The 15598-nt window shown below is 52.4% G+C and overlaps 5 protein-coding genes across 5 annotated transcripts; 1 reads left to right on the forward strand and 4 right to left on the reverse strand.

Annotated features, from left to right (window-relative positions):
* Positions 1-103: 103 nt before the first annotated feature.
* FOIG_10179 (uncharacterized protein) lies at positions 104-1895 on the reverse strand (the record flags this gene model as incomplete). Its single annotated transcript, XM_031210481.1, has 6 exons — positions 104-513; positions 571-1140; positions 1210-1275; positions 1334-1436; positions 1495-1614; positions 1677-1895. 6 exons carry the CDS (start codon positions 1893-1895, stop codon positions 104-106), a joined length of 1488 nt encoding a protein of 495 aa, XP_031059959.1.
* Positions 1896-2733: 838 nt separating this feature from the next.
* Positions 2734-6880, reverse strand: FOIG_10180 (uncharacterized protein; the record flags this gene model as incomplete). Its single annotated transcript, XM_031210482.1, has 6 exons — positions 2734-5031; positions 5119-5537; positions 5679-5901; positions 5957-6385; positions 6460-6512; positions 6634-6880. The coding sequence occupies 6 exons, from the start codon at positions 6878-6880 to the stop codon at positions 2734-2736; spliced, it is 3669 nt and encodes a 1222-aa protein (XP_031059960.1).
* Positions 6881-8361: 1481 nt separating this feature from the next.
* FOIG_10181 (uncharacterized protein) lies at positions 8362-10438 on the reverse strand (the record flags this gene model as incomplete). The annotated part of the gene is made up of 4 exons (XM_031210483.1): positions 10086-10438; positions 9239-10023; positions 8687-9170; positions 8362-8595 (listed from the first exon to the last, which is right to left on the reverse strand). The coding sequence occupies exons 1-4, from the start codon at positions 10350-10352 to the stop codon at positions 8362-8364; spliced, it is 1770 nt and encodes a 589-aa protein (XP_031059961.1). The 5' UTR covers positions 10353-10438.
* Positions 10439-11172: 734 nt separating this feature from the next.
* Positions 11173-12945, reverse strand: FOIG_10182 (uncharacterized protein; the record flags this gene model as incomplete). The annotated part of the gene is made up of 2 exons (XM_031210484.1): positions 11173-12684; positions 12820-12945. 2 exons carry the CDS (start codon positions 12943-12945, stop codon positions 11173-11175), a joined length of 1638 nt encoding a protein of 545 aa, XP_031059962.1.
* An 848-nt stretch (positions 12946-13793) lies between these two features.
* Positions 13794-15446, forward strand: FOIG_10183 (uncharacterized protein; the record flags this gene model as incomplete). Its single annotated transcript, XM_031210485.1, has 2 exons — positions 13794-14435; positions 14501-15446. Exons 1-2 carry the CDS (start codon positions 14176-14178, stop codon positions 15444-15446), a joined length of 1206 nt encoding a protein of 401 aa, XP_031059963.1. The 5' UTR covers positions 13794-14175.
* Between the last annotated feature and the right edge of the window lie 152 nt (positions 15447-15598).

The raw sequence follows: 15598 nt of genomic DNA on the forward strand, positions 1-15598 counted from the left end.
TCACGAGGAAGCTACATGAGCAAAGTCAGAATAATATCCTAAGATCCGAGGCAATAAATCGTAGCAATATCCAAGTTCGGTGTTCTATGCCTTCTACTAAAATCTATGATCTCCGCTTGACCTCCAATTGGACTCCCGGATCGGCGAACAGCTCAAAGCCAAACGGCATCAGCTTCGGTTTGTATCCCTCAGCTAGCCGCACATCATAGTCTAGTAAGATGGTAGCAATAGCTGTCTTCACCTCGGCGATAGCAAAAAATCGCCCTGGGCAAATAGGTTTACCAATACCAAACACGAAATGATCCTCACTCGTGGAAGTAGCCGAGCTAGCATAGATCCACTTCCCACCCTGCGCACGAAGCTTCACATAGCGGTATGCATCGAAGGTGTCTGGGTTATCATATACCTCGGGGTTCCGGAGCTGCGACATGTAGATTGAGATAGCTGTCCCTTTGGGTAGGTACTGGCCGTTAGGTAGGGTGACTGGCGATAGGACCTGGCGGTCGAGATTGACTATAATATGTTAATGCGTTGATATATAATGCTGGGGCGGGCGTCTTATCGACCTACCAATAACTGCAGAGTTCAATCTCTGTGTCTCCTTGATGACGCTATCGAGCAAGCGCATATTGGTCAGCGCAGCAGGAGACCATCCATGCTCGGCAACCACGGCTTCCACCTCCTCTCGGAGGGGAGCAACCAGGTCGTGGGCGCATATCTCAATGATCGTCTGCTTCAATAGCTCCGAGGTAGTCACCACAGCAGCCATAGACATTCCAAGCTGGGCGGCGACAGGATCATAGCTCTTACCGCCCGCAATCTCGCCGAACCAGCTAATTGAATCGTCGTGCTCTTTGTCTTCGGCCGCCCTCTTAGCGAGGTTCTTGTGCAAGACTTCGCGGGCGCGCTGGACTTCTGCTCTGCAACTCTTGCAAGCCGGGAGGAACCATTGTACAATAGGTCTCAGCAATCGCGGCCATGCTCGCAACGCGCGAGCCGCAAGGAACACGGTCATACCGTAGTTAGTACTGACCTGCTGCCATGTCTCGTCGCGCGACAGCTCCTCGCCAACAAATACCGACGCGGACATCCGGCTGATAAGGCTGACACCATCCTTGGCCCAGTCGACTGCTTTCCAATCTAGCTTGGCCATTAGTTGATGCTCACGGATCACAGGATGGGTAGATGCTGAACATATGCCACACGTACCGTCACTTTGTTCGGGCCAAGCTGCCAGTAAGTCTTTTCGCACATTATTGTGTAGCTTGCTAACATCTAGAAAGCCTCGAGTCAGCATGATTACATCAATGCGAAGAGAAATGGTCGGGCTCACGAGGGTTTTGAACGAGCTTCTTCTTGATAACGTTGGCCAAAAGTTTAGACGGGTCCGATATGGCTGCCGTGCCATCAAATCCAGGATAACCTGCAAAGAAATCCTATACAAGCAGTTCAGTCAATATTCAATGGAGCGGCCTAGAAGGCAAGCGTCCGTACCTTGGACACCAGCGGTTGGTGATCAAGATGGGGACCATGGCGTCTCATCCATTCGAAATGGTCGGCAGGGAGGACTATTCTATCTCCCAGGAGTGTGATCATGCGGAAAGGCTTATTAAACTGGTTTCTTTTTGTCAGTACTCCTTTTCTCCATTAGCCATAGAAGAAGAGCTTTCGCGCACCTTGGCAAACCCCTGTTTGATGAGGCCATCAGCATTAGTGATAAAGGCCATATGAGCCTTGCTCAAGAACCAGTCGTTAGGATATTTGTTGATAACGGGGATACCGTCTTTCTGCGCGATCAGCATCAGAAGCACGAATGCGACGACGGCGACAAGCACAGCTCCTCCCAAAGGATACTGTCCCGCAAGTAGCGGGGTGATGTATTTGCTGAGATCCATTGCCTGCAGGATCATGAAGAGTTTAGCAAGTCGACATGATTATGAGAATTCCTCCCTCAGGGGAGATTTGTGACTGCTCACCTTTGATTGATTAAGGCAAAGAAAGAAAGACCTTTGGATAATGTAACAAAGACAGTGAGTTGTGAAACTCGACGAGATGTGTGAAAAGATGTTAAATACGTCCTAACTCTTGTGACTGGGAACATGCCGTTAGTCATCCCAAGTCCTGCTCTAAAATGAACCACCTCCGACCGGAAACTGTCCCAATCTTTTGGGGCTGTGAGGGCTCGGAGCTAGGCCTCGCAAGGATGACAATCCCGCTGACAGGATCCGCAACTCCCCACAGGACCATTGCCCAGTTAGGCAACTGGCTCGGGTAATGTGTGCGCTAGGAGAATTTCCCTTTGGAGACGAACTGGATATGGACATGTCGCATACACCGGACGTGGAATCAACTCTCTCGGTTGCGAAGTCCTACGAGTACCCTGGGGCTTTTCTCTCTCCGTACCTATTACAGCGACTGGTGTGGTCCATCCTCAATGTGCACTTGTTTGTTGGTAGCACAAACTCTTGGGGGATCTCCCTTTCGATAAGATCGCGACCGGACAAGGCTGATTAAAGGGCACAGCAGAGCGTCATCATGGTAATGGATTTTCTAGCCGTAGACGGAAAAAGTGTAATCAACACCAAAAATGCGCTTTGTGCAAGCAAAATAAAATAAAATAACATAAGATAAAATAGTACTATAGCAGAACATCATTGAGATTTACAAAGCACTATCTCCAAGGGACCATACCATCCTATCTATGCATTCCCTCTCATCTTTCCTTTCCTTTCCCTATCCCAGAAACTCAGCAAACTGCATAAACTCGTGATCATTCTTCATCGCATCCAGTTCCTCAGGTAAGGTCCCCAGCAGCAACTCGACACCGCCATCCTTTCTCATCGGCAAAATGAAGAGACTTCTGAATGCTTTATTCAGCCAATCCATCTGAACCCTCACTGCCTCGGGCGCTTCGAATATATCACCACCGAAAGGCCCAATATCGCTAGCTTGAAAGAGCATCATGTTATTGAAGAGCGAGTGTGGGCCGTCCTGGATGCCCTGGCCTAGGAACGCCGTCGTGTGGTTTCCTGGGCTGTTATCTTGAATTGTATGTAGCAGACTGAAGGCATCGTGGACAAGCTCTTGATCGACTCGAGTACGCGCCTTGCGGCAGATTTGGGCAATTTTGTAAAGGGATGTCTGAGAAGAGCAGAGCTCCGAGATGGACATGTGCTGCCGGTTCATGATGACACAGTTGGCCATGTATGTTGGCGGGAGGTGCGAACTGAAGTAGGGGCGGACGTCAGTGGGCATCTCGATGATGGACATGTCATCAGGGGAGGAGTCCTCGGCACGTCGACGGGCCCGGACGGCGGCGCGCCAGAAGAAGGCTTGCAACACATCGCCGAGAGATAGCGACCCCGACTCCTTGCTAAGACTTTGACTTTCCGGATCCGCGGCTTCGGCAAGCTCGACACTCTTCTGGAGTCTCTCAAGCTTCTCGGCCGAGATAACGAAGGTCGACGCCGCCAACGTTCGACCATCCGTCCGCGGCGCGGGCGGCCAATGCTCACAGATGGGGAGGCGAGGCGGCTTAGGCAGATGGCGAGACAAACGGGCCCTCTTAATGTTGGGCTCAGTGACATGTCCGTTGGCCGCGGCTGCCTCTGTCATGTCTGTGTCTTCCTCTTTCTCCTGCTGCTTGCGCTTCAGCGCCGGATCGGCATATGGCAAAAAGCCCCAAACCCTTGGGTCGACCTCAGACGCCGGCTTCGCGAACCCCTCCAGCTCATACAAGATAGATAGCATGTCACGATTGAGACTCTCTGGGTGCAGCCACTCGGAAGTCGCAGACTGATCGCCTTGGACGAACCGGCAGCATTCTGCCCATACCGTCAGCGCGATCAACATGCCAATGCCATCAAACGCATGATGATGAACGTTAAAGGCCAGCACGCAGCCGCCCTCGACGAAATTGGCCTGTACGTTGAGCACATCCGTGGGCAGGTCGGGAAAAGAGGGACACGTAGTCAGGAGCTCGTCAGGGTAAGCCGAGGTCAAGAATCCAGAGGCGCGCTGCTCAGCGTAGGATGGCACGAGGGACGAGAGGTCGCGGAAGCGCAATTGTCTTGGCTCGTCGGAGGGAGAGGTACCCAAGGCCGTTGAGGGCAGTGAAGGCAGACTGATGCGAACATCTCCCTTCTTGTATCCAATCTCGTGCTCCGAACAGGGTATCACTTTGCCCGCGAGAGCCGGCACAATCTCCATGGCGCGAACCAGACCTCGCTGGAGCACTCTGTACGCCTGCTCGAACGAGACGCCTGGACAGAGGGGAATGAAGACATTAATCCCCTCATACATGTTCCCGCCGAAAAGGTCCATTGGGCCCAGCTTGGAGGATAGAAGAGCCTTGTGTCGGTTCATCAGTGCTCTGATCTTGGCTTCCTGTGGATCTTGTTGCTGCTGCTCGGTCGACGACGAGGTAATAGTGCCATTTGTTGTCGTGGCTCTACGCTCGGCAGCCAATCGCACGACAGTGGCGGTAATCGCCTTAACTGTCGGCCCAGCATAGAAGTTTCTTGGTAGAAATATTCCCCCCAAGTCTGTAACCGCCGCTACCGCCTTGGTAGCCTTGAACACAAGCAGAGAGTCGAACCCAAGAGTGAACAGATTAGCATCAGCTGGAGCGTCTTTGACCGCAGGCACGATCGAAGCCAGTATATGCCGAACCGCGCGAGCGGTCGAGTCCAAGGATGTTGTGTCGATTGTCAGCAGCCCAAGCGCCGCAACCTCGGCGTCGTTGTCATCCTCCCCACGCGACTGGTAGAAACGCTTGATGTAGTCGTCGTACAGCGCCATGGTAGCCCGACGTTTGATAGTGCGCTTGTCGGTACGGATGAATGGCTTCCCTGCTTCAGAAAAGGCGATAAAGTCCCGGTGCAGCTGGTCCTTGTGCAGAGAGAGGGAGTTAGCCCTCTCGACCACGGCCCAGATGCTGCTAAAGAGCGCTTCAGCATCATCACCGTCCCTTTTGATGGTTGGGTCTTTCAGCTCGATAAGGAGACCAGCTTGTGGCTTGCCCGATCCGATCTGTGAGACAAGTTAGCATATCAATCAGCATTATCGATCGGCTAGTTGCTGCGGGTTGTCAAACGTCTGAAGGGTTTCTGGACTTACCATCAGACAGCCATCAACAGCCGGGTGGGATGTGACGAGGGCCTCTGTATCGAGGGGCGAGATCTTGTATCCATTCGAAAGCACCACAACGTCATCACTGCGGCCGTGAGACGCCCATAGACCCGGCTTAGTCGGGTGCTGAACATACAGATCCTTGAAGTTGAAACTGTTCACATCTTGAAAGGTATGAAAGAGACCTTGAAAGAACTCCGCGTGCTCGTTGCGATGGATCCACTGTTCGTAAAGACCGGGCTCAACCATCTTAAACTCGAAACCGGACCAAGGGTGAAAGGCAAACCAGTGCCAATCCTGTCTGTCTACCCACAGGTTGCCGATAAACAAACCTTCCGACGTGCCGGTCAGGTTCAGAACACGAACAAACTCGTTCACTTTAGAGCCTAAAACATTGCTCACGGGTCCTGGAAAGTAATCACATCTGTTAGCTTACTGACGGAAACGGAAAGCCTTGACACAAGGTGATTTGTCGTCGTATCTCAGACACAAAGTACTTGTGCCTTACAACTGAAGTAGTGATCTGTACGTGGGGACAAATGCCTTACCTCCCGAAGCGCAGATGAATTTTGACCTGCTTAGTTTTGGCAAGATGTCGGGGGCTTCGCCAAGCTCGTCAGTGAGCGAAGGAATCATGCTCCAGATGTCGATCTTGATGTGGTCCGCCAGGGACGATATGAGTTCCAGATTGGGTATCACGTCCCGAGGCCCGAGGACGCAGTGTAGTCCAAACAGCGGCGATATAACCACGTCCATCAAAATCCCCGCTCCCTTGAATACGTGGTCAGCACTAATTCAGACGTGATTGACTGGGACAGCTTCTTACATGGCTCAATGGGAATGTCGAGTATAGCGTGTCGCCGTCATCCCACCCTTTCGCCCAGGGCTCCATACCCTCATGAGGGGGCAGCATCCGGACAGCGTCCACAGTACCAATCAGCCCGTGTGTCCACGAGATGGGCTTCGACAGGCCGGTTGAGCCCGACGTATGGAGGATGCAGAACGTGTCGTTTATCGCATCTTCCCAGCGCTTGGTGTAAGGAAACGGCTCCACGTTTTCCAGCTCGCTCTCATCCTCAGGAAGAAGCTCATCCAGCTTGGGCAGCTCCATGACATGCATGGGGCGTTGCTGTAAAAAGTCATTCACGAGCTGTGTTGGCCTCTCACCAGCGGGGTTGACCCAGATGTTACAATTTGCCGCCTCGAGGACGGCTAGAGCACCCTCGGTGCTGTTCTTTGGAGAGAGGAACAAGCCCTGTAGGAATAAGTATGGGTTAGACAAACAGAGTGAAGCCTTGGGAGGAACATTCAATGTGGGGAGAAACGAACAGCGCAATTGGCTTTGATACAGGCGAATGTCAACAGGACCTGTCGGAGATCATCTAGATGCATCGGTATTGTGTCGTCAGTCAAATGGCTCGAATACAGGGGCTCGGAGCCGTCGAGATGGCGGTACAAGCCCCTAAAGATCTCAGGACGCTTCGCTTTTAGGAACAAACTTACGAGGTCCGATGTAACCCACGGCGCGGATCTCCGACTTCACTCCTAGCTCCCGCTGAATTAGCCAGGCCGTCTTGTCGACCGCTTTCGTAAAGGCACGAGCAGATACATGGCGGAAGCCCTGCGACAGGTCCGAGGACCTGGCCCAAGAGTAAATGATGCGATCAGGCTCAGCAGAGGCGAGGTCGTCCAAAATCTGGGGGATTAATCTGTTCCCACAGTTTGCCGGCGTTCCTTTACCGACAGCCATGGCTGCTAGTGCGAGTATGAGTATGAACACAAACAGGCCGGGGAGGAGGAAAGTTCAATTAAGATGAGCCTTGGCTGCGAGGCGAAGAATAGTGGCAAGATAAATCGCGACAATGAAAGAGCGTCTTGAGATAGACAAAAAAGATAATCGTCGCACTAAAGAGAGTTATGAAGCTAGAACTGAATATAAGACTCAGGTTCAGCGTCTACAGGTATGAGTACAATACGGCGCGTGCATATGCAGCACGGGTGGCATGTGGATAGATAGGTACGTTTTGTTTTCTTAGTAACGCCGCGTTTGTCTCAAAATCCCAGGCTGGCTGAGCTGACTCCCTGCATGAGCTGAGTCCCGAAAGAGTAGGTCACCTACTTCTGACTTGCAGACTGAGGGACCAGGACGATTGCCCAGGTTGGCTGGCCGCGCTGACGGGGCCAATTCCCCGGGAAACTAGGAGAGTTTCCTTTTTGAGCCCCAGTTCCAGCTGACGGGCTTGTAGCCAGGACCCAGGCTTAGTCAACTCAGGGCTTTTCTAACATCCCCTGCTTACTGACACCTAAGTTTAACCTGGGGTCCGATTGATTAGAAAAGGTTCTTAAGTTAGGTAACTAATCGCTGGTTTCTTTTTTTCAGCGGGGTGTTAAAAGAGCAGGGGATGTTAGAAAGACCCTTAGTTGACTTATTAGGGACAGATGCCCCCACACCGTACAGGGGGTATCTACCTATCCAGATCGGTCGATAACCCGAGAGGTTGAAAGCACACTCCGGAGCGCCAGTGACTTGCCAACACCTACTCATGCTCGTGGAACAATACCTTTTTCTGCCGACGGCTTGCAATTTGCTAAGCCAACATCTTCTGGCTGGCCTACCCCCAAGGTAGCTGAGCAGGCCGGGGTAGCGAAATCCAGGGCGATCAAGTGTTGCATAATAATTTTGGCGTGAGTTAATTCTCTTCTTGTACTCTTCACTTTTGAGATTCTCTGGCCCGGGGTCCAGGATACTTAATCCACAGCCGGGAGTAACGAAAATAGTACTGTGATTTATGATTAATTGCATCTAGATTAAAACGTCCATCATATCTCTCCTTTCAACTGACCCGAATTGGTGATTCTGGAAATTGCATTGTGAAGAGGTCGATTTCCTGATCCGGCATGCCGCAAGTACAGGGTAGCCAGCAGCCATCCTTAGACCCTGCACCTCATGCTTCAATTAAAGTTGCTTAAAGACATAATAAGCAGTTACAGCAGTCCCCTGGGCGGGTCCTCTTTTTACTTTGTGGACTGGAAAAATGTATATAATATTCTTCTATAGTAGATTTGATACTCCGGCCTGAGCCTCCTCCACCGAGCATGTATTTAGACAAACCCTCAACACCACTGACCACTTTTTTACAAGTGCCTTGCATGAGAAAAAACAAGGGTGACTCTTGGTGACATTCAATTTTATAAGGATAACCAAACCAGGTGCAAGTCCAAGCCGGCGCCTTAGCGCCTGATGAAGCGCAGGTCGTACGCTGGGGGTGTCAACATGAACTGTTCCGAGCCAGTAGAAGCCCTCACTTTCGCCTGCTCCTGGGTCTCGCCCGGCTCGGGCACGACCTCCCAGCGGAAGTTCATGATCATATGTGCCAGGAAGCACACCATTGTTACCTCTGCAAAGCGTTTGCCAATGCACTGACGCGAGCCAGACGAGTAGCCAATGAAGTCTTCGTATGAGACCTGCGTGGTTGGAAATGTTAGTACCTGATTCAAACGTTTCTTTTCCGTCTGAAAGGAGGGAGGAGAGGGGAGAGGGGGAATATAAACGTACGGTCACCTTCTTGTTGCCGTTCACATCTTCAGTCTCGCGAAGATGGCGTGTTGGGTTGTATGTTTGCGGGTCTTCCCACTTGAACGGGTTGACCCCAAACGCCGCCGTATCGAGGTGCACGCGCGTGCCCTTGGGAATGGCAACGGTGTGTTGGTGTACCTTGGCCTCAGATGGGTTGGCGGCGTCACCATCCCACGTTGTGTAGCTAAGCGTGGTGTCGCGGGAGGCCACGCGCGTCATCTGCATGGCCAGATCGCGCATGCGGAGTGATTCAATAGTAGCTGCAAGGACCAGAGGGAAGTTTGCCATTTCCTCGTAGCCGAAATACTTCAGTGGCTTCGCGTCGCCCACGCTGTCGTCCTCGTCCAGGGGAAGAGTATTCACCTTGCTGACTTCGGCATACAGCTTTTCTTGCCAATCGGTGTTCTTGGCGAGCAGTGACAAGACCCAAGTCAGGGTATGAGAGGATGTTTCGTGACCGGTTCTGGGTGAGCCATGTGTTAGTCAGAGCATACATGATATAATGCAACGTCGAGTGCCTTATAAACTTACACCATGAAAGAGAAAATGTTGCCTTGGACTTCCTTGTCTGATAGCCCGACATTAGGGGCCACGTATCCCTTCTCGGCCTTCTCAGCCTTCTCAACGTCATTCTGGGAATCGACCAGCGCATCGATGAGGTTCCTGTACTTTCTCGGCCGGCCTTGAACCTCGGCGTTATCTTTCATGTCCTCGATTCTTTGCCTTGTCTCAGCCTGCGCATTCTTAATGTGGGTGACGAGGGATCGCTGCGCCCAGCCAGCGCGGCGTAAATACAATGAAGGACTCCATTCCAGGAACCACAGAGGTAGCATGGTCTGTACAAATGGCGAATCCCACACCACTTTCAGCGTCTCGGCGAATGGCATCAGGTCGTTTTTCGTGTTGCGTTGCGACTCCTCAGCCGGATCCCAGGGTATGTCAATGTCGAACCATGAGGCGCCGATGGCTCCTAGTGTCACTTTCAGCATGGTTGATTTCATGTCTCGTACAATGGGAGCTGTCTCAGAGTTGGCGGCCGCTGGATAGACGCCCTCTTCTCGGAGCAAGGCCCGCCACATATTGCGCATGTTATGCCACCCGTTCTCCATAAGCTCGTTGTTAAACACTGCTTTAACGACGCGCTTGTGTCTTTCATGCTGGGCGCCGTTCTGTGTCGAGGCGAGCTGCAGTCCAAAGGTATTCAGCATGCGATAGCGGATCTTCTCAAGCGGCTTGAGAAAGATGTCGCCGTTGCGGCCAATTTCGCGAAAGATCTTTGGCGATCCAAAGAGGTAGGCGACCCCATTGGGAGACGACTGGTAACGAGATTCCCACGTCAGTACCTGTTCCTTCTAGAAAATCGGGAGGGGTCACTCACGGCCTCGGTAATGACGATCATGTCGGAGCGCGCATTGGCGAACTTCTTGAAAGGATCCTTGAGGGTAAACTTCTCCATGGGTACCAGGACGGGGACGCGAGGATACCATGAGCGAATGACGGACTCGAAGATCATAATGCCGCTGTGTATCGCGGGATGGCCATTGCGGCGGACCTTGAGGACGGTGCGCGCATATGTCACGAGCCATTGGAGCAGGATGATGATAGGAAGGCCAATAGCGCCGATGAGCAGGAGAGGAGAGGCCATGGTGAAGTGAAGACTGACGCTTGTGTCAGTGACAGTGAAGGTGAATCGAATTGGGTCGTCAGCAGTAGTCGATCAGACTTGATTCCTCAGAGGTCTCCGCAAAGGAGCTTTAGATTGTCCTGACAAGAATGTTCAGGACTGTTACTTTCACCTTTGGTACGACCAAGACCAGGTGGGCTTTTCTCTCCTGAAGTACTGATATAGTGCCAATGAATACGGATATGCCTGAAGTAATGTCGTGCCCAAATATTATCGGTCCCGATTATCCTTATGCTGCTCGTGGCCGTCAGCTGTGTCATCACCAGGCAGGGCGGAGGTCTGCCCGGAGCAGCAATTTGGACGAGGTGAGGCGGGGCCAAAGCAACGGGGCGGAAGGGAGCCCGAAGCGGCAAGTGTCCATCGGCCAGCTGCCAGTCTGAACGCACTGCCTGTCAGCACTGGATGCGCGTCTGACACCCGGAAGCCGAGAGGCTGTACTCTCACTCGCAGCATCCTGCCCAAGACAGACTCTGAAAGTCATGCAGTACATACGGGCAAGAAGGAGTGTTGGCAATTACAGGGGCCCGACCCAGAACATGCCACCTTGAATTTTCTCGTGGCTGTATCAAGCGTTATGGGGTCTTGATGTTGTACATCGTTGTCCTTGTATAACTACTATGTACCGATATTCTCCCCTCCCCTGGAGAGGGTTTTCTGCATTTGACTTGGCTGTCTGAATTGTCTACCGAAATATTTACTCCATGCTTGTCTATTCCAAGAGTAGTCCTTTTAGCCAGTCTAAATAAACTCCACACAACTAAATTTATAGTGAGACAAGGCCTCAAGGAAAGTGACGAAATGACAAGGAGATAAGAAGTTTGTTAGACCTCTTCCGCAGAGCCTGGACCAGCCTCTCATGCCAAGGCCACGCGTTTGCGCTTATTGTTCCCTCAGCCATGGTGATCAGATTGCCGAGCCTTGTCACGCGGGACTTGATCAGGCTAATAACCAGTTCCATCTCATCGTCGTCGTCGATCTGCCATGCACCCACCCCAGGCTGCAGCATCTGGGACGATCGGGACAGGGATGACACCTCTAGCCCCGCGCGTGACGGTGTTTCCATGGCGTGCATGTCTAGGGCAGCAGCGGTGAAGTTGGAACTGATCCTGTTTACGTCATCATCGCTTCTGCCGCAAACAAAACGCTCGACCGCCTCCAGACTAGTTAATATGCGATCGCACATGGTGATTATCAGCATGACAAAGTCCGGACGGGACCAGCAGGTGCCGCACTGGACAAGGGAGTCGCAACGAAGGAGTATCGTCTTCTGACGCTTCAGGATCGTTTGCTGGGTCATAAGAGGCGTTTTTGAATGGTATGTTGTCGCGCCTGTCCCTGACTCTGACCCTGACCACGATGGCCCAGACGAGTATGAAGAGCCTGCTGACGTAGAGTTGGGACTTGATGCCGCCGATGGGCCGGCGATGGGATCGCCCCAGACGAGCTGAGCCTGCATGGCCTCGTAGATGTTGACAGCTGTCATCATGCAGCAGCAAGATGAAGATGAAGAGTTGGAGGTGGCAGCTGAGTCCGGTGGTGTTGAGGAATGAGTCGTACTAGGCCGAGCCTCATTTGTGACTCTATTGCTGCCGTGTGCACTGCTGGGAGCCACCGTTGTAGGGATGTGCGACTCATCCATCAGAAAATCCATCGGGTCAATCCCGTATTCAAAGAGGCTATCTGCCGACGACGATGAGTATACAGATGTGTGATTACTCTGCTTGCTACTGTCTCCTCGAGCGGTCAACGCTTCGGCGGTAACACCAACACCGCTGCGGCCTGCCCGACTTTTCGCGGCAGCCGTAGGCGTGGGACCGGCCACCTTGCCAAAGAAGTCCGGATCGAACTGCGGAAAGACAGCCGGAATCTGTCCAAGGGAGTCCGGGAAGAGGGTGCTGAGAAACAGTTGCTGTGCATCTTCTAGGCCCTCGTCTGGCCCTGTTGCGATGTCGTTGGTGTTGTTGTCCTGAAGCGAGGGTTGCGAGGCTGTTACGACCCTTGATTGGTCCTTGGGGGATGATAAATGTGTTGATAATGGCGATGATTGTCTCATAGACTGCGCTCGGGACCAGCGTTTGTGTCTCCTCGCCTGGTTCGACTGCTTATGTTGGTTGACGACTGTATTGTTGTTGTTGCCGTCATCGTCGTCATCCTCATCATCGTTCCGTGACTTTGAACCACCACTAGCGGCGCTGGATGTCCGCCGTTGAGGCCTCGAGATGACCAAGTACTCGCATTTTCGGTTCTTGGCAACGCATAGCATACAGCCGTTCTCACCGCTCACGCACTTGGACTAAAGGCAACGCAAACGTCAAATCAGTCTCGTTGTCGTCAAGTGAAGATGGAAAAAGAGGTCTCTACGGTTTATCTATCAAGACTCCCCGACTGGATAATGATGATGAATGTGAATGGCCGCGATGTGACCTACCTTTTGTGCGCGGCATCTCTCACAAGCAGTGCGCATGGACATCCTGTCCTTGTCAAATGGCGGGGCAATCTCCACGCTGAGGAGTCGGTCTCCATCACCAAACGTTTGCCGTAGGGTACTAAACATGATGATCTACAGTCTAGGTAGATTTTCTGGATAAATTATCGAACAAACAGGATCAGCAGTATATGTAATATGCTGGATCAGGCAATGACTGTGACTGTATACCAGTGGATGGTGGTGAACTTTATCATCCTACCCATGCATGGCTACGTTCCCCACGCCTCTCCCATGTGCTTTTAGCCGAGCTTACAATTACACAGTGACCTACTGGGTTGCAGATTGCAAAGGATTATCAAAGAAAGTCGGAGCACGGTTCGCCAAGTTGTCCTGCGCGATTTCGTACTTGTAGATCATGCTCACCTTCCAAATTCCATGAACCAGCCTTCTGGACCCCGAAAATCGATCCCTGAAAAGTCCCTAGCCCCCAAGGGCTGCGGGCCCACCCGTCGGGTGCCAAGTCCCGCCCCATTCATCTTCCGTTTCAGTACACCTAAACCCCTGAATTCGGCAGTGGGTCGCCGACTAGGGGTGCTGAGAGCCTAATCTCACCAATCTGATATCAGCGCGTTTACTACGTCTAGCGACGGGAATCTCTCGATTTCAGTAGACTTCCCGCTGCCTGTGGAGGCCTTTTACCCTGTGGCCAATCCAGTATCTAGTTGAGCCGGGGCCGACAGGGAACCAAGCTCCACTGCTGAAGATACAGGGGTTCAGATGTAAGCACTACTCCCTAAGTGCATTCCTGCTCGTATCTCTCTGCACTGCGCCTCTGGGAGATAAATACACGACCCTTGATGAGTTTAGCTTACACAAAAATTCACGGGCGATCCACCGATTTAGGGTCATTTTTATTTTCCCCTCTAGACTTCCTATACGAGCATGTGCCGTTGCAAGGGACTGATATGGACCATGCAGAACGGAACATATTTAGGCTCACGTCAGCTGACCGGAGTGTTATTGCTTACGACCTTTCGGGGGTTTGTCCGGCACTGATAATAAGCAACCGGATCAAGCCTCAAACGGAGAAATTCGTTGCTAGTGCCGGCACATGAACGCTTTCACAACGTTATCATTCCTTTTCCGTAGAGGCGGCGTCTTTCCCAATGCAGACATGAGAGTTGCAGCCTGCATGAGTAGATCCCTCGGCAGACGCCACGCCTTAAATGTACCAGAGATCTGCTGCTGCATTATATGATGCTTCCATATATTAACAAGTTTCAGACGCGTTCATGTACTTGACTTAAGATTACTCATTTAGCATAGAACATCCAAACCTGACAACAGAGTGGCATCATGGTCAAATTCGATAGTGGTTCTGAGTCCGAGATGACGAACGGGGACGAGCTTCATATCAACGCCAAACATGAGATCAAATCCAGGATGGCCAACGGGAACGGGGTCCACAACGTCCCCGAACATGACCAATTTCAAGATCATGCCGAGATGGAGGTTCTCATCCTTCCCGACCTCTTCAGCTCACTCATGTCGGTCCCAGCCCGCGAGAACCCCAACTATGCCCGCGTCAAAGCCGACGCTGACGAGTGGATTGCCTCGTAAGTTGCACCCCACGCATCCAGCAGACCTCCTTGAAGAGTCAACCCTGACTGACTGGGTAAAGCGTGATCAACGCCGATGCCAAGTGGGCCAGCAGAAACAAACGGGTTGACTTCACCTATCTTGCAAGCATCTGGGCTCCCGACTGCAGCGCATTCGCCTTACGTACGTCAGCCGATTGGAACTCGTGGGCCTTCCTATTCGACGACCAGTTCGACGAAGGCCACCTGTCCAATGACCTGGATGGCGCCGTGAATGAGATTGCTAGGACACGTGAGATCATGGAGGGTACTGCCCCGCGGTATACCGCCGACTCAGAACACCCTATTCGCTATGTGTTCCAGACGTTGTGCGATCGCGTGAAGCAAAGCCCAGAGGGTTTCTACGCGGGAAAGCCATCGTCAGAGCGCTTCTACAGGCGCTGGAAGTGGGCACACGAGCTCTACTGGGAGGGGCTGGTCGCGCAGGTTCGGACAAATGTGGAGGGCCGGTCCTTCACACGTGGTCCGGACGAATACCTGGCCATGCGCCGGGGCTCTCTCGGCGCCTATCCTGCGCTGGTCAACAATGAGTGGGCCTATGGGATTGACTTGCCCGAGGAGGTAGCGGATCATCCTTTAGTGTTCGAGATCATGGTCATCATCAGCGACCAGATCCTGTTAGTCAACGACATTCTCTCCTACGAGAAGGACCTTCGCCTCGGGGTTGACCACAATATGGTCCGCCTGCTCAAGGCCAAGGGGCTCTCAACCCAACAGGCCATCAACGAGGTCGGAGTTATGATCAACGACTGTTACAGACGCTATTACAGAGCACTATCGGAGCTCCCATGCTTCGGCGAGGAGGCCGACCGCGCGCTCCTCGGCTATCTCGAGGTCGAGAAGAACCATGCTCTCGGTAGCCTGCTCTGGAGCTACAAGACGGGCCGGTATTTTAAGAGTAAGGAGGATGGTGCTCGGGTCAGGAAAACGCGAGAGTTGCTTATACCAAAGAAGATGGCGGTGTTGTAAGGTTGCGAGCGAATCGAGATACAATGGTAGTAGATCAGAGAGATAGCTAGACTGACTTTTCGAATATATTGAGCGCATATGCATACTCCTACTTAGAAGGTTGTTTTGCCAGGTCACTTACGGCAAGAGGTCGTCTAACGATTCGCCAGGTC

Source organism: Fusarium odoratissimum (assembly GCF_000260195.1).
Source record: "Fusarium odoratissimum NRRL 54006 unplaced genomic scaffold supercont1.17, whole genome shotgun sequence".
Taxonomy (NCBI): Eukaryota; Fungi; Ascomycota; class Sordariomycetes; order Hypocreales; family Nectriaceae; genus Fusarium; species Fusarium odoratissimum.